The following is an 18,227-nucleotide window of genomic DNA, read 5'->3' on the forward strand; positions in this document are numbered from 1 at the left end:
TGGGAGCTTTAGGATTTGGTAGCAAATCCTGTAAAAAGGATTTTTAGAGACTCAGAATTGAGATAATTTTTTTTGTCAGATGTGTCTGTTTCCTAATGCTGCCTAATGAACTGCCTTAATTGGTGTCTGTTGATCAAAGCAGCCTTTTACTACTATTTATTTCTTGCCTTTGCTTTTGAAATATAACCAGTTTTCTACAGACTACACAGTTCTAAGTTTTAGGGGATATTGAAATAACTGTGTTTTGCTCTGGTCAATGGCTACACTTGAAATATATAAATGCCACCCCTTGTATGATTTCTAATTTTACAGGTCACTTCTGTTTTGAAAAGAAACATTTTTTTAACTTTTTTTTAATTTGCAGCCCATCCCACAGAACATAAAAAAAGAGTTCCAGCTCTTGATGCTGTGGTGACTCCAGATGATGTCCGGTATTTTACAAGTGAGACTGATGACATTTCCAACTTGGAGGCAAGTGTCCAAGAAAACCCCTGTGATGTACAGCTTTGGATTAAACTTGCATACAAATACTTGAATCAAAATGAAGGGTAAGTCTGATAGGTTTTAGACTTCATTTTGTGCTTTACCCATGCTGCTATGATCAAGTTTCCTTTCTGACGTTAAAGAACTTTCTTCAACAATGCCACAAATAATTTGTTACTTAAAAGCAGGTTAAAAAATAGATTAGGTTTCCTACTGTATGCACTATAGTATGTGAGTAATAAATTACACTGACGGTTTATCTTTAGGTAGGTTCTGATTCAGAACGGAAGTTGGTGGAAAGTAGTGTGGGAGAAATAATTGTTTGTGTTTGAAAAGTGCACAGCCTAATGTATTTCCAAGATTACAGTGGAATGTACTTCCAGTGATAAAGCAGCGGACCAATAAACTCCAATCAGTTTCTCCTTTACAGAGTGAATGATTGTAATACTGTTTGAAATTACTTTTATCAGAAAGAATTTCTTATGAGAACAGTTCTGCTATATGGTTTTATCCCTGTAGAAGCGGTCTGGTTAACACTGACTTTCTCATTTTGTAATTTTTTAACTTTTGGATTTCTAAGTTTCTCTAGTTTCTATTCTTTTAAATTATTCTGCAGCATACCATGTTCTTACTGGCAATCAGATAATTTCAGTAGGAATTCTGTCATGATGGTTTCATTCTAGAGATTGACTTCAATTTCAGTAGTGAGGTACTGGCTTAAGCAGCTGCAGCAGGGAGGAAAGGGAATGGGGAGGAGCAGCTCTGTCTTAAAAGTCTTGTGTAAACTGTGGGTAATGGAAAATGTAGCAAAAGATCAGTTTAGCTGTATCGATAGCTGCCTGAACACTAGAAGGGATAGAACCGGGAAGGCCAGTACTCAAAGAAAACACTACCAGCAAGTGGCAGGGTGAGAAGAGCACACTTTCTAAATATAAGTGTGCCTGGAAAAAGACCAAGAAAAAAAGGGAGAAAACCTAATGGAAGACGATGCATCCTTTTCTTAAAACAGCCACCTCCCCCCATTCCCCCCATGGTTTCCTCAGAGTAGTGAGGCGGGTGGGAGACGAGTGGTTTAGTAGGTGGCAGTGGTGACAGAAGGGGTTGGGAAGGCTTCGGACTTATCCATGGTTAACTGTGTTAGTTTTGTTTTGGGACATGTGTTTTTCCTCTCATAAATGTCTATGTAAAGTAACTTCTAAAGATGTTTTCAGAATAAATGCAACCTCAGAAGCTTTCTGTGGTTTTATGGAAGTTTGTTTATGAATTAAAGCTCAGCTCTGTGGTTTGCAATATAGTCAGTTATTTGAGCTACTCTTTTATCACTTTGCTGGTATCATCTCATGATAGTCGTCTCAAAAAGTAAAATCTCCTTTTTTTTTTTTTTAATGGTTTAGAGGCAGAGAAAACCCCCATGATATGCATAGTAACCTGAAATAAAGGCTTGTATTTGACTGTAGAAAGTAAACTAAATATGTAAAAAAATATTCTTACTTCACTAAGCTTTTGAAATTTCTGCTTAAGTTTTTAAGTCTCTGTGATGTTAATGCCTTTATATGATTGCAGCTTGAGACTTCTGCTTACAGATGAATCTTACCCATTTTCCATTAAATTGGACTCTTACTTGAATTGGCACTCTTTTCCTAGGAAACTTCTTTTTCCATGCACTGTGATAATTGCACCTAATAATAACAACCTTTGAAGGATGAAAACTTAATGAAACTTTGAAATTTTCATAGTAAAGGACAGCACATGTTAAAAAAACGGCTGACTGTGTGTCACTTCTAATTATAAGCATCCATTTTCATATTTGATATTGAGTCATAATACTAACACAGTTGATGTGAGTGCTTTTTTTAATTTATACAGCTCATCATCTGAGTGTTTAGATTCTACTTTAAATGTTTTGGCTCGAGCTCTTGAGAACAACAAAGAAAATCCTGAAATTTGGTGTCATTACCTCAGACTCTTCTCAAAAAGAGGAACCAAGGAGGAGATACAGGAAATGTGTGAAACGGCAGTGGAATATGCTCCCTCTTATCAAATCTGGTGGACAGTAAGTAAAAAAAAAAAAAAGCTTTATGTGAAATGTTCATGTAAGTGTGCATTTTCTACTGTAGAAAACCAGTACATATGACAGGGAAAGTGTGAAACGAACAATACTACAGCTTTTTGAAAACTCAAAAGTCGCTCAGAAAATGAAGCGATTCGAAGTTCTGTTTGAAAGATATTTGTAGAAATCATCACTTGTCCTCAGGTAATAAAAGTTATTTAAAATCAAGGTGTTACACTTGTTATTTTTTGTTACTTAAGCTTAAAAAATTTAACTTTGACTATTTGATCTTTAATACTTAAACAGTATTTTCTGAGTTTTAATGTGAAAATATGGTTTGAGGGAGGGAAATATGGTTCATGGTAAAAGACATTATCTGAAGTTTGTGCTTCATGTGATTTTAAACTTTAACCTAGAAGCTTCACTATTACTATTATTATTGTTAATTATTATTAATTATTTCTCTCTAGTTTCTGAATTTGGAGAATTCCTTTGATGGAAAAGACTATGTTTGTGGGAGGATGCTACAGTTCCTAATGGAAGTGACAGGGGGAGAAGAAAATCCAAATCTCTTGTCCTTTCAGCTGCTGGAGACTCTCCTGTATAGGGTTCAATTAAACCTGTTTACAGGAAGACATCAGAATGCTCTTGTTCTGCTGCAGGTAACTTCCAGGTTACGACCCCAGGAATTGTCTTCGTACCTTCATCTTTCTAATGCCTGTGACTCTCAGAGTGCCAACTTTTGAAGAACTGTTCCTTCCTTTATTTGCCGAAGGAATTCTCCTAGAGACATTTGTTTTGAGATACGATGCCGTTGTAAAATTTGGGTATACCTTTGGGGTTTTTGTTACCTATTTTGCTTTGCTTGTGTAGCTAATAACCTAGACTACTATGTCTCAAAATAATTCCTAGGCAATTACTTTACTACTTGATTTCTTGTAAGCCATAGAACGCTTTTTCTGCAGTGAAGGGCCTGTGAGTAATGTATTGCCTCAGGTACTGAAATGTTTATTGCTGCAGAAATTATCAAACTAGTAGTTCTTGGGAAAGAACATAGCATGATGTTACCTGACAGCACTGCCCTGCTCCAAACTTTGGAGACTTGTTAAATCAGACTTCATTAGTCCCATGAACTCCAAAGTCATAGAGTTATCTCAGGCTTTTATTGTGACTGCAGAAAGAATTTAGGTCACTGTAACTGTTCTGTAGACAACAGAAATGGTGGATGAAGGCGAGAAATCGTCCTGCTGGAGGTGGGAGCTGCTTGTAGTTTTCCGTTGCAAGTTTTTTCATTCCTACCAGCAGATGGCACCTCTTGCTTGCTACACCATAAAACATGGCTCAGCTCCGTGGTTTAAGGTTGTAATGCCTTTTTTTTTTTTGTAGCTCCAGTTTAAACAGAAAAGTGTAATGCTGTGTTGACTTCCTCCAAAAGCTATTCTAAACACAGCAGTACTGATAAATGTAACTCTGAATGTTTGACTGAATGAACAAAGAACAGAGGGAGAAAAAACTGTGTCAAACTGAGATAGAAGTCCAGTGTGTATGGGAGAACAACATGGGTTGGTTTCCCTTGCCTTTCCTCAAAGCATCACAAAACCAAACGTTTTTTGGTTTTTATATTCATCTGAAGTGTGTAGTTGAACAGAATGTTTTGGGGAGAGATTATTTAACCATAATTAAGAGAAGATAATTTCTAAGTAAATGCTACTTCAGAGTAAGTAGCAATGTGTCCTTTGAAACTTGAAAACAAATTTTCTGAAGTAAATATTTTGAAGGGTGAATAAGTGAAATGTTTTTGAAACCTCAGTTTTCACCTATTACAGGAGAAGTGTCTGCTGAATTTTGCCTAAATTTGCAAGTACTTTCATTCCCTTGAAAGTGCCTTCTATTGTCCTGCATTTATCCCGAAAAATGTTGGCGCATCACTAGCCACGAGATTCTGTTCTGTTTTAGGAGCAATTGTGTTTAGACTTTGTCTAATTGCATGCTCTAATGATTTTATTTGGGATCTGCCAATTTAACTGGACTATTCTAGTTTTGCATATGACTGGTAGGGAAATTTGAAGCAGTATCCTTGTTCTCAGTAACGTTTCCAACACATTTTTTTAAACAATGTCTAGAGATGGTGGTGCTTTCAGTAGACTTGGATAGCTGTAACTTAGTAGCTATAGAACTACACTTAATAAAAAAAAAAAAACCAAACCAACGAACAAACAGAAGAACCCCATAAACCACAAAACCCGGTAGAATATAAGAAGCTGAATTCAACTCCTAGATGAGTTGTCTCTAGAGCTAATGTATTCTTTCTATGGAACTGGAAGTAATTGTCCAAGAATTAAGCAGAAAAATGGAACACATGTTGGGAGATGCATGTTTTCACAGTTTATCTCTGTTCACTCTTCAAAATAATGATCTTCTTCAGTTATTCTAAACCTGTTACTAGAAATTATGCATGTGATTTGAATACAGTCACACATTCACATAAGCCAAATATAATCATGGCTGACATAAAGAATTAGTTTCTGTCGCTTCTATGGAAAAGATTTGAGAATATTAAAACTTGTTCTTCCTATTTCCTTTTCTCATTCTTAGATCTTAAAGATTTTATGGTTGAAATATAATGTATTTCTTTTAACCTTTACAGAATGCTTTAAAATCAGCAAATGAAAAGATAATATCAGAACGCCTTACTGTAAGTGACCGTTGCTTGGCTTGGCTGGCTTACATACATCTAACTGAATTTGGCATTCTCCCAGTCAAGTTCTATGATCCAGCTAATGTCAGTCCTTCAAGGGTTGTGAACAAAGAGCCATTTTTAATACCATGGCAAACAGTTCAAGATGTGAAGACTGATCCTGATACGCTGTTAGCTATGTTTGAAGGTAAGATTAAGGAGGTAAACTACTTAATACATTACTCGCTGCTTATAAATCAAGAAGTATTCTCCAGCTTTTAGAATTTCAAGGCAGTGCAATATTGCTGATGACTGTTAAGCCATTGGGATTAATCCAGTGAATATTTCATCTTGATTTGAACAGAGCAGTGAGGAGAGTCAGTGTTCTTGGGTACTTAGCACACACTGAGTGTTTTATCTGTGGTTCAAAGCTATAGCTTTTTCTCTGAACTATGATATTCTATCAAGATAAAGACCAGTGGCTTGTGACAGTATGACATTGCTAGTTTTCTTGGGCTTCTGTTGTCATTCTCTCTCTTACCCTCCCTCCACTCTAATGGGATTTGTCTATTGCAAAGTTACTTTCCTGGAAGATTAGTGTGTTTCCTTAGAAGAGGCAGAGCAATGCATGTGTTTGTCTTCATTAAAAATTTAAGTAAATGGAATAATTTTTTTTAAAGATGTAAAATGAAGATACTAGAAGAAATTGAATTCTTGACTTGTGGTGCTGCCAGAAGTAGACTTTATAATAGCATTGTATAAATGTCAGTACTTGGCATGTTAGCCAGCAGTGATATTGAATTGCCACTGAGAATATATCTATGCTGCAGCTGGTAATGCAGTGTGGAAATACTCAAGGACAGATTGAGTAGCCCAGCTGTGGGAATGAAGGCAGTCTAGCCATGATAATGGGGTGTTCATTGTTGGGTAACTTTTTATTATGCTGAGAGGAAAAATAATATCCTGCATTAGCTTTTGTCTCAATAGCTTTCAGCAGCTATGCTGGAAATCCTGGAATGTAGTTTTAAGTATAGTGATAGACTGCTATCTGTAATGTGGCTTTAACATTTCATTGGTAGGATGTTTCCTGTTTTTAAATGAAAGAAGGATGAAACTTCTGAAAGACTTGTTTTTACACTGCGGTTGTAAGTGTTAAGAAAGCTTTTCCAAAGATGGTCATCTTCCTTTTTTTAAGAACTTGCAAAAGCAGCATGCTCAGAAATACCTTTCCACACTTACATATTTTCATTATGTTAAATGAGGCTTTTTATTATGTTAAGGCTTCAAATAACTTTGACATTGCTTGAGGTCTAAAGGCTTGATTTTATACTTTTTGTTTTGAAGATGCGGTCAAAACATGTACTGATGAAAGCCTTGAGGCTGACAAAAGAATAGCTATCTGCTTTCCTCTCTACAGAAACATGATAGCTTTGCTGAAACTTCTTGAAAGGTAAGTTAATTCAAGACATTTTTAATTGGAGTACTCCTCTGCTTTTTTGAAAGCTTACCTTTATTTCTCTTTAAGGTGGGAGTCTGCTGCAGAACTTTGTAGATCTTTATTGGAGCTCTGCCCTAACAACTGTCAGCTCTTGGAGAGTTTGGCCACCTTGTATTTGCAGATGGAGCAGAGTGACAACGCCTACAAAGTGTGGACTGGAGCTTTTGAGAAGTATCCTCAGAATGCAGAAATTTTTTATCAGTTGTGTAAATTCCTTGTTTCACAGGTAATACTCCACTCCAAAACTCATTTTGTTGGTCTGCTGGCTTTCCAAAGTTTGAGTTTTGTGTGTTGTTTCAAACACTTACTAAATTGATTAATCTTCATGATATTTTTGTAATGTCTCGTACTCCTTTATATATATAGATGGGAAAGATAGAGTTGGCAAGATTAGTGACATGATTGAAGAAAATCAAAGGAATTACATAAAATCATTAACTTGCAGTTCAGATTTTTCTAATCCCGTGCTAATAACCTTAAGAAAGAATAACAGAAATTAACAGTAAACTCTGTAATAATGTTTTCAGCTTTTTTCCTGCTACTTTTTGACTGACCCAGTTAAACTTCATTCTTGAGAGAATGAAGATAATGGAGTGTTGCAGAGATAGACACACCACTTGTTATTTATTGTGCTTAACTTGTTCTCGTCATTTTCAGGTTTATGTCTGATTTTAATTTTTTTTATTTTTAAAAAATAAAACCCCAAAACAGGAAAAGTCAAGCAGTATTCTTCCGCTATTGCAAGATTTTGTGGCAGCTTTCTTTGAGGATACATGCCAACAGCATGGTCCCATGGATCTCCTAAGGTACATTTAGAATGTTTTTTCTACTTAAATTTCAGTAATGTTGGCATTTTCTTGAAAGACAAGACAGTCTAGAACTTCTAAACTCCTCTGTTTTTAGCTTGGCATGTTTTGCTAAAACTTCAGTGGATTATGATTTGGTAGTTTATAAGGTTTATAGTTCTTGTTTGTGCATATACGCTAGATTGTAAAACCACAGGCATTTAAAGATAAAACACCCTGCGAGTTTAATGTCTGGATTTGGGGAATGAAAATCAGTTATATGTATGCCACAGCTGCTTGTGGTTCCACCCCCGCCCCCCCCCCCCCCCCCCCCAGCCCAAAGCTAGGAGCTTAAAATTGCATACCTAAAATACTATATTTACACACCCACAAAAGACGTCAGTTCAGAGGTCCAGCATGCTATTAATCAGCAGATTATTGTTGCTGAAAAGGCACAGGCTCATATCTAGCCTGCTGATTTTCCACTTGAATTATAGCACCTAATTGAGAGACTTACTGAAGTTTTGAAGTCAAAATAGATGCCTGTGAAGGCCTTCAAAGGAAGACCTGTGCTAAAGCTTATGCAGATGAGGCTTTGAAATGTTTCTGTCTCCAGGTTAGGTGTTAGATTTTATTCCTGCTTACATTTGTTAATATTAAATTGAGTACCAACAATGCAGCTTAGCTGACTATGTAGATGATTGTACCTTACTTGATGTATTTTATGTGGGGAGGGAGAAGTCTGAGATATAAAGCAATATTTAACTTTGTACATAATGAGGGAGTAAATGCTTTCTATATTAACTATTTCTATATTTCTGTGTAAGGCTTTCTGTATATATTCTATCTGGATAGAGTTAAACTAAAATCTAGGAAAAGTGCATCTTTTTTTAATATGACCCATGAACTGGATTTCAGAACTAAATGTTACATCCACATAGGACTCTTCCATGTAGAGGGTTATTCTCACTTACTGCTACTTTTTTCTCTTGCAGATACCTCTTGAATTTTCCAATGCCAATTGAATTTACATCACCTCTCTATAAAGAGCATCTTACAGATGACGTTGTAAACCAGCAAATCCCGTATCTGTGGCAGATCTACTGGTGAGACTTTTGTAATGTATTTCTGAGAAACAGCTATTGAGTCTCAGTAAATTGCGTTTTCAAAAGCAGAACATTCATTATTTGCCTAAGGGTATATCACTTCGGGTTCTTTCAATAAATGATCTGCCAGTCCTTAGAGAACCTACCTGCCTGCTGCACAACAGAGACAATTTTATGGAACTGTGAACTGCACATCAACTTAAATTCTCCACTTGAGAAATCTTTCAGAAATTCTGCCCTATGTGAACAGTAATGGGTGTGTTCATCTCACAAGATGGTTTTTTTGGTTTACTTTTGGTTTAGGTTGCTACTGCTAGTAGTGTTGTTCTTCTGGTTTTCAGTTGTCTCCCTTTTATTTTATGATAGTTCCCCCACTCTGTTTAACTCTGTTTAGCCCTGGTCTCCCCACCTTCCTTGACCCACTGTTTCAGCTGTTTATGGAGCTACTATCAACAGACTATAAAGTTGGAACTAGCTACAGATGCCCCTCCGTAGCAAAGTAATTTAGCTAAGTGACCTTTTCCTCTGCAAGAGATTGCAAAGGTGACAGAACTTTGTCATGTATACACAGTCTTTTGTTTGTTTGTTTCTTCCAGCATTCCTTTTGATAGCAGCAATATCCAGGATTGGCAAGCACCGAAGTATTAGCCATCTGTAACTTACGCTAGTATAACTGTGATTACTGAAATGCTGACTTAAGCTGTTTAAGAAGTTTACGGCTTCATGGTCTGGGTTTGTCAATCTTCACAAGTAGCTATTTGGGTTTTCAGATAAGTAAAGGGGGCAAAGATGATAATGTTTCACGTACTGAGTGAGGACTCCTCAGAACTCCTTCAACACTGTTGCTTGTAGTCTTTAATTGGTGGGCAACTTACAAACAGGTAAAATGTATGGTTTTCAAGAAAACCTTTATGTAAGGTGTAGATTAAGTTATCTTAATGTTTTCTTTTTATATTGTCCATTAATACCAGTTTAAATAATTCTTTTTTTGAAAATACTTACCTCTTTGCAAGTTCAGTTTTAAGTTTGGTACTTGCACAGTAGAAACATTGTTAGAAAGACGCTTGAGGTCACTGTTTAGCCTAGTCATTAGGGACCTTAACTTAAGCTCAGATGCTACTGTATTTTAGCACCTGCTTCTAAGAGGAAAATTAGTGCTCTTGAAGCAGGTGCCTCAATTACTTTCAGAGCTAGTAATTGAGTGTTTCTGTGGTTGAGTTTTGCTACAGTAAGTGCCTAGGTATTTGGGCCTATGTATCTGTCTTTCCTCTTTTTAGGTACAGAGGATAAAAGACAGAAAAGTTCACTTGTACCAAGTGATGAAAATAGTCAGATTGAAATCAGCAAAGCCTCAAAGCTCCAGGAACAATGTTTTACTTTGAAAGATCATTGTGTGTACAGATGAGTATGTGTGTGCACAAACATATACACACAGTTTTTTAGGAAGAGTGGCAAATTGGTGATTTAGTTGTAGTTCTTGGGGAAAGCAGGAGTAGAATCAGGCACTTTGATTATGTGACCTTAGTCAAGAGTGTTCTGTAGCAAGGTAGCAACATCAGCCCTATCTTTTTTGCATTTCTGTAGCCTTCCTCTTCATGAGTGTTTTTTTTCCTCTTATGACTTACTGAAAGTCTTACCTTTTTTTTCACTGTTACTTTACACTTTGAAATAAGGATTGTTTGCTGAATCGTAGTCAAAAAATGTGTCTACTTCTGTCTTTGGTGAGGTCATATATGGTGGTCTGACCATGAGTTTCTTTGAGCTGTGGAACAAAATTAAGGGTTTTTTTGTCTATTCTTGTCAGGGTTTTTTTTCTGACATGATCAGCATATTTCTACCCCAGATCCCCAGTAGAATTTGCTTCAGAACACTAATTTTGTTGCCACAGTCTGATACCATTTCTCAAGTGGTTTTAATATGACTGAAATTTATTGTTCTGGAGCTTTCCAGACAAACTCAAGACTTGTCTCCATTCTGTAGCAGTCAGAGCATCCCTATTAAAAGGATTAGTAAAAGGGTACTTTACAAGAGTAGAAGACAATTCATAATATTTCATTTTTATTTAAGAGTTGCATTTTAAACTGCATAGTTTCTGTATTATTCTTTATTATCTGCAGTTGAGACTTAGGCGTTTTAATAAGTTTACTGATAAATTAGTCCACAATGCTGCTGAACTGAAAACACTGATTTTTCTTGCATCTCAGAATGGGAAGTTCTTGATTGTTTCTTACTCTTAATATGTAAGAACATGCATTGTTTATGACATACAGCACTTTTTAACTTTTAATATAAACAGTTTGTGCCAGTCTCTTCACGTGAGTGTTGGTGAAGCACTGGATGCTTATGAAGCAGCTCTGGGGGCAGTGATGCAGCAGGAAACTGTTCAGAACATCTGGCTGGAGTAAGTTCTTAAGGGAGGAAAGTAAATTAATCTCAAAACTATTAAGTGAAGGCTACCAGAACCATCTTTTTTCTTTTTTTTTCTTTTTTTTTTCTTCCAGTTACCTTGTTTTTATCAATAGCAAAGTTGTTGGATCCAACAACAAAGTTCAAGAATTCAAGCTTTTTACTGACCTAGTGAACAGATGTCTGGTTACAGTCCCCACACGATACCCAATTCCTTTTAGTACTGCTGATTATTGGACCAATTATGAGTTTCATAATAAGGTAAAAATGTGTCTGTGGATGGTTTTAATTCAACAAAGAGACTGATGACCCTTTAGCAGGTACCTGTAATTTACTTGTTCAAGTACAGCACCAGTAGTATATGAACACTGAGAGCTAGAAATTAGTAGAAAAAGAAACAAGTATCTGAAGAGTAGTGTTCTGAGCAGAAGACTATCTAGCAGTGACCTTTTGAATAAAGGGTGTGTAAGGCAAAGAGAAACTTCATTATGGCATTCTTTAATAATGTGAATACAGCTGTTAATGACAAGCTATTCTTTCCTAGAGAAAAGAGAAAATGCGTAAGGGAGGGAAGAGATGGTTGAGCAAGAAGGGTCTGCAGAACTGTAACACTGGCAGATGGAAACAGTATTTAAGCTGTCAGTTTTGATCATAGAAATTACAGTGGTCGAGAAACAGAAGAAATGAAGTAGGAGTAAAAAACAAGTTGAGCACTTAGGCAGAATAAAGCTTATAGAAATCCTGGGTCCCATTTTGCTAACATCCAGTGCATTTCTCTTTACTTGCTAAATGCAGGCTAGAAGGACTAAAGTATGTGGTGTTAGCAACTTGACACTAACTTTTTATTATACAAATTGATTTCTGTATCCTGGAGGGATAAGGTTTGTAGGTGGTAACTCACTTTAGTCATAATGTTCGTAGTTTCTCATTCCATTATTCGTAGCAAAATTAGACAGCTATAAAGTGGATTAATGTTTATAATTCAAATTCTACAGGTAATTCTTTTTTATTTGAGCTGCATTCCAAAATCTCAACATTCCAAAGCCTTGGAACGGTTTTGTTCTACCATGCCTGCTAATCCTGGACTTGCACTGAGGTATGTAAAAATACTTGTAATCAAGACAAACAGCTGGTTAACATAACTACTGTTTTTTGTGCAAGACATGCATGATTTGCTTTCTACTATAGAAGTAAAACTCTTCCTCTATTATTGCATGTTGCTTGAGGCATATTGAGCCTTCTGACATCATCTCAATCTTTCTTGTATTTGACAGGGTTCTGTTCTATCTACAGAAAGTTTATAGTTATACAGGAATTAACTCTGCATTGTACGTGATGAGTACAAGTGGTCAAAATTTCAATTGTGTAGAGAAATGTCAGATATATATTAAAATCTTGTTGCTACTTAGTGATCTATTAAAAGTATAGTTCCAGTATGGAACAAATAAAAATGGATATGCCAGTGTGTAACAGTGCTACCTTAAGGTTTAACTTGACATTTATTTAGCAAAGATAAGCCATTCTTAATTTTGAAAAAAAATCTTAAGGGAAACAAAACCAGTTAATGTAAACATCACACTGATTCTTACTTGAACAGTATATCAAAATGTTCTCTTCTGGGATTAGAGAGTCCATGCTTTACTGTATTCAGCTGCAGCGAACTCCTGAACATTTGGTTGAATAATTTTGAAAGTCCCCAAACACTTACTGTTTGTCATCAACAGTGAGCCCAAAGAATTCAAAGCAAGACTTGAAATAAGTGTGTGTGGTTGGGGGCGTGGGGAGAGTATGACACGCCTGCCTTTGGCACACAAAGTTGAATGGCTGCATTTTTAACCAAGTTGTGATTATGTCTAGAAGGAACTTGCAGTTTCCTTAGACAATGTTGATACTACATGAAATGGGTGAGCAGAACTGACTGAACAGTTTCTCCTAGCCACATGACTGTAAAACTGATCAGCCTCCTTTCAAACACACAGTTACCTTGTGCATGCTAAAGATTGATCTTGTAATGTGCCAAGATCATATTTTCTCTCCAATCTCACACTTCTTCGTTATTCTCTGAAAGTGTATCTTAACTTTTTTGTTTGGAGAGCGTATTCAGTCAATATTGTATATGGTGGCTTGGTTTTTTTTCCTGCTTGCGACTCTTGGCTCAGATTAGGTATAATGTATTTTGTGTAATGTGTTTGTATCTTTGGATTGCTTTTCTGTTCCCAGTGATTAGAGCAGTGTTTCTTTCTCATTAATGCCTTTTACAGGCTGCTTCTGCGATACTGGGAGGAGAGCAATGTTCAAATTCTGAAACTGCAAGCCAAGATGTTTACATATAATATCCCAACATGCCTGGCCATCTGGAAAATGTAATGCAACAGTCATACATCTGTTTTCATAGATATTGCTTTTGTTTATAAGGTTTACATCACAAAGGTAAATCTGAAACGTCCTTCCAATTGGGCTTGTACTGGAAGTCTCTCTTTCATTAGCTTATTATGTAAACAGTAACTGTTTGTTACAACAGACAGAGATACTGTTAATGCTTTTAAAATGAGAAATGGAACTTCCCTTTTGGGGAGGCTTATGTGAATGGATATTATGCAGATAAATATGAATGATGTATTTACAAGTTGCCTTTTTAATTCAACTATTGACTTCTGTCTCCCCCTCTCTACCCTCCCCTTTATATATCACAATAGCAGTAATCTCCATTATCCAGTGATGCTGAACTGATCTTTTTCTTCAGTGTTTGTTCATAATGGGGAACCACTGAAATGTCTTGCTCATGTAAGGTTGTTTTTAAAAAATGGCTATTTTTATCTTTTCACTGTAGATTAACATCTTTGGAAGTTAGTCAGTTTCTTCTCAAGGAATTTTTAATTCCATTCCACAGTCAGTATTCTGCCACTAATGGCATTTAAAATGTTTCAAGAATAAATATTTTTATATATTTCTTTTCCTCAGAGCCATTGCTGCCGAATGCTTTCTAATGGGACAAAGAGAAGTAAGTCAACACAGCTTACTGAAATGAGTAATTACAAAATTCTGTAAAACTTTTCATACCTTGGCTTTATCCAAAGCAATGGTCATCTCTTAAACCCAGGATTTCTAGATAGTTGAAATACTCTATGTATAAACACCGAAACATTTGCCTCAAGTGAGAGAAATATCTTTGGCAATCAAGGTAGAATGGATTATATCATGAGTACTTGTGCATACTGTTTGTGTGTATCTTTCCCTTACTTGGGGGGGGAACTGTATTCTTCTCCCACTTTGGTGGGGTTTTTTTTGGGGGGGGGGGGGTGGGGGGTGGGCGTTACCTGGAGGAGATTGCTAGCACTTAAAATACAGTAGAGGGAAGGAAGGGTTGTTGTGCTGGAAGATGCTAACGACTATCTTTCCAAGTAGTTGGAAGGGTGGTTCTGCCAAGCCAATGTACGTAGAGAGTTTGAGTAGTTCCCGCCCCCACCAAAGACATCTGTTCTTTTTCTCCAAAAAAACCAAGTTTACTTATTGGTACTTTGGGGGGAGGGCATTTTTTTATCACTCTATATACAAATACAAAAGGTTTTTGGCACAGCAACTGAGTCACTTTTCAGTTCAAACAGAATGGATCTTCCTGGTATTGTTGCTGTCACCTTCAAAATATTCTTCTGCCTGTGGAAAGATGCTGTGTATTGGGGGCATCCAGAGGCCCTGGGTTTGTGACTCACCACTTGCTTGTGGTGTTTCTGAGCTACTTCTCTGCTGTATCTTCTTTTGTGTCATTTTTGTAGTGGCTGCTTCTCAGCATCCTTCTTTTCTGTCAGTAGTCTTTCTTTTGAAACAGTGTTAAAGCTAACTGATCCATAATGGGTAGCATGGCTATTGTTAGACTCACATATGAAATCTTTTCTTTCCTTTTTTACTGTCTCCTAGAATGTTTAAAAAGAACACCCCCCCAAGCAGACAGTTATTTGGTTTGTAAGATCAAATAGTTCAAAGTCAGGAGATATCAAAGGCATGGTTGCCTATTCAACCTTAATTCTGTCTCCATGTTGATGGTTTGGTGTAATCTGTAATTAGTCACAGATCCCTGCTTCAGTCATTGTATTAGGTGGACTACATTTTAAGGCGCTGCCTATAGTGAGGCTGGTGACTTAAAAGATCCCTGCTTTGTTTGGTTAGAAAGTTAGAAAAATATATTTCAAATTTTTCAAAAAGAGGGTCCTTAAAGAAAATGAACCAATTAGAATGAAGGCATATGTAAAACACTGTAGCTGGATTACACCCAGAAGAAATCTTGAGATTTTCTTCTGCAACCCCCTGACTAACTATACAGTGTGGAGTAAAATCACTTAAGTAGGCACACTCAGTGCAGTTAGGGTTTTGTTTTGTTTTGGGTTTTTTGGGGGGGGGGGGGCTTAGTTTGGGATGTAGTGAGCACTTGCAACTGTTTATGCAAATCAGTGACTGTTCCAGATAACTGGGTTTTCTAGTAAACAAGTAGGATATTGTTTTAAAATTGAATTGTGATTCAGGTTCTGGATTTCTTATTCCTGGAGAACCCATCATTTATTCCTTTCAGAGGTCATGTAAAGGTTTGCTAAAAGAATATAAAAATGGGTACGAGTATTTAAAATGCCAACAAATACCTCCCCTAATGACTCTCTGATTAAAGTTGGTACTTTAGATACCAGTAGTTGAAGGAGACTTGAGTAACTATTTGCATTAAACATTTGGGTCCTGTATTTCCAACCATAAAATGGTAAAACCATTTTTCCTTTAGAGAGAGTTGCAAAGATGATTGTTAAAGCACAGATAGATAGATGCTGAAGGAAAAAACCCTATGAAACAGTTCTTTTCATTGCAGCATCGAGATGGTATGTAATAAGCAAGACCTTGAGACTACATATTGTGTGGTGAGAAATATGCAGTAAGCTGTTTCATCCCCTGAGCGTGTTCCATCCTGTGCAATGAATGAGGCAAGAATCTTGTGAAGAAAAATAGAATGTCCTCATGTAATTAATCATGTGCATACAAGGGTCAGAATTAAGGTCAGACATAAACTTGCCTTTGCTTTTAGTAGCAATTATAATGCTTGACTTTGAAACTTTTTTAAAAACAGATTTTAAAAATTATTGCTTCAGATCACTCATTTTGAGTGCATGAAATTGTGCTGACTTTTAATACTTGTTTTTATTTTACAGGTCCATCATTTATATCAGAGAGCCCTTCAGAAGTTACCTCTATGTGCAACACTGTGGAAAGATGTAATGTTTTCTCCTTATGATTCAGTTTGAGGTTTCATATAAATTTTCTGCATATCCCATATCCATAGATGTGGTGATGCTCAAGCTCTGGCTAAATCTTATATCTGCTTCCCCATCTCTTACAGCAACTCTTGTTTGAAGCATCAGGAGGAGGTAAAACTGATAACCTGAGAAAACTAGTTTCCAAGTGCCAAGAGGTTGGAGTCAGCCTAGATGAGCTTTTAAATTTAAACACTTACAGAACAGAAAGCAAGAATCACTGAACGCTGGGTACGGTCAGCCATAAGTCCTATTAAATGCCAAAATCAGTTGAATGATTCTTCAGGCTGATCCATGCCTAAGATCTGTGTAAGGCAGATGAGTATTGCTGAGCATATCAAGTCTCCAATCTGCTTTCCTTGAACCTGGAAACAATTAACATGACCCTCCTCTGGAAAAATGAACTCCCTGTCTGGCCTTGCTTCTGGGCCCTGCCAGATTCTCATAACGTCATCTACGTAAGTATAGTTAATCAAAATGACAGACATTATTTTTTTATGTTTTCTTTTTATTTTCTGTTTTCTTTGTTTTGCTGTTCCTGATTCACTTGACACTCTCACTGATGCCTGAGAGATCTGTGTTTGGGATTAATTTACTGGGCTGTGTTTACAGTAAAAAAAAAACCAAGTAGTCCATTTTGGGTTTTTCCTTTTTTAAACCTTTTTTGAGACTTTTTCATTACAGGATTTAAAACAAAGCAGCCGCTCTTAAGGAAAGTGTAACTGCCGTGGCCACAAGTATGCTTCTTGCACTTGAAGGCTCTAAGAGGGTTGCTTACTACCCTTTTCTGCATTGGACTCACGGCAGAGACTATTAAACTTGAAGATTAAAGAAACTATTGCAAATGCCAGTGCATCAGAACCTAAGAGTGGTCAATTATGTGCAATTTTTTGTAAAGAAATTTTAATTTATAATAAAGTTTAACAGTTTAAAGAAAGCTAATATTGATCTGATTTTGTATTGGTACTACCTTGTAGTATTACAGGTGTTTTTACAGAGATATTTTCAATACAAGCTGACCTTTAAAAAAAAAAAAAAAATCTGTTGTCTTTTGTTATTTTGATCAAAAGGTAGGCAAATGTGGTTGAGCTACCTATTGTGGATCTAGAATAACTACATCTTCATGTACATCCTCCTTTTGCCTCAGGTACACTGATGTTTGTCCCATAACAATTATTCTTGTCAATAATACCACTTCAGTAATAGAAAGTACATTTCGTATTTTGTCCTTTTCACTTTTAATGAAATGAGGCCTGCTTTCCAATGTCACTACATGTACATTGCAGAGAGATGCTGTCAGCCCACTGAACCAGATGGGGCTGTTCACATCAGGTTGGCTTTCCACCTGTTTTTCTATCTGTGCCAAATCATATCAAAAGATGGTTATAGTACCTTTTGCATAGGTGATTTATGAAGGTGCCATGAAGACAGTGAACGACGAGTGGTCTTCATGTCTGAGAATGAGGCAAAGTGGTTTGTGACAAATAACTTCAAGTAACTTTCAAAACTCTTACTTTATCTGAAGTTACATATGAAGCAGCTCTCTTAAAGGAGAGAAAAGTGGGAAATACTGGTTTTCATCTAGGGGAATGGAGGGTGGTTCTGCACCTTAAGTCCTTTTAGACAACTCATATTTAAGCATTGATTATAAAATAAGTAAAATTTCAAATACCCACTTTAATGGCCAGGTTTTCCTGCAGACTACACAACCAGTATCAGAGAAGGGACCTGGGCATCCTGGTGGACACCAAGTTGAATGTGAGCCAACAATGTTCCCCTGTGGTAAACATGGCCAACAGCCTCCTGTACTCCGTTAGCAAGAGCATTGCCAGCAGGTGGAGGGAGGTGATCCTTCTCCTCAGCACTGATGAGGTCACACCTGGAGTGATGTGTCCAGGTCTGGCTCCCCAGTACAAGGGAGGTATGGAGCTACT

General features: G+C 36.7%; 1 protein-coding gene across 2 annotated transcripts in view; it reads left to right on the top strand.

The window, feature by feature from the left end:
• The window catches only part of ZFC3H1 (zinc finger C3H1-type containing), a 43,456-nt gene extending 26,221 nt beyond the window's left edge, over positions 1 to 17,235 (top strand). For both annotated transcript variants that reach the window (XM_069773513.1, XM_069773514.1), the window contains exons 21-35: positions 365 to 548; positions 2,350 to 2,536; positions 3,004 to 3,195; positions 5,181 to 5,418; positions 6,555 to 6,660; positions 6,736 to 6,934; positions 7,420 to 7,514; positions 8,489 to 8,599; positions 10,896 to 11,000; positions 11,101 to 11,266; positions 12,001 to 12,101; positions 13,267 to 13,368; positions 13,967 to 14,006; positions 16,192 to 16,254; positions 16,380 to 17,235. In XM_069773513.1, the coding sequence (XP_069629614.1) occupies positions 365 to 548; positions 2,350 to 2,536; positions 3,004 to 3,195; positions 5,181 to 5,418; positions 6,555 to 6,660; positions 6,736 to 6,934; positions 7,420 to 7,514; positions 8,489 to 8,599; positions 10,896 to 11,000; positions 11,101 to 11,266; positions 12,001 to 12,101; positions 13,267 to 13,368; positions 13,967 to 14,006; positions 16,192 to 16,254; positions 16,380 to 16,517 (2,027 nt within the window). In that variant the 3' untranslated portion in view covers positions 16,518 to 17,235. The remainder of the gene's footprint in view (positions 1 to 364; positions 549 to 2,349; positions 2,537 to 3,003; positions 3,196 to 5,180; positions 5,419 to 6,554; positions 6,661 to 6,735; positions 6,935 to 7,419; positions 7,515 to 8,488; positions 8,600 to 10,895; positions 11,001 to 11,100; positions 11,267 to 12,000; positions 12,102 to 13,266; positions 13,369 to 13,966; positions 14,007 to 16,191; positions 16,255 to 16,379) is intronic.
• The last annotated feature ends 992 nt before the right edge of the window (positions 17,236 to 18,227 follow it).

This window comes from Haliaeetus albicilla, chromosome 28 (genome assembly GCF_947461875.1).
Source record: "Haliaeetus albicilla chromosome 28, bHalAlb1.1, whole genome shotgun sequence".
NCBI classification, from domain to species: Eukaryota; Metazoa; Chordata; class Aves; order Accipitriformes; family Accipitridae; genus Haliaeetus; species Haliaeetus albicilla.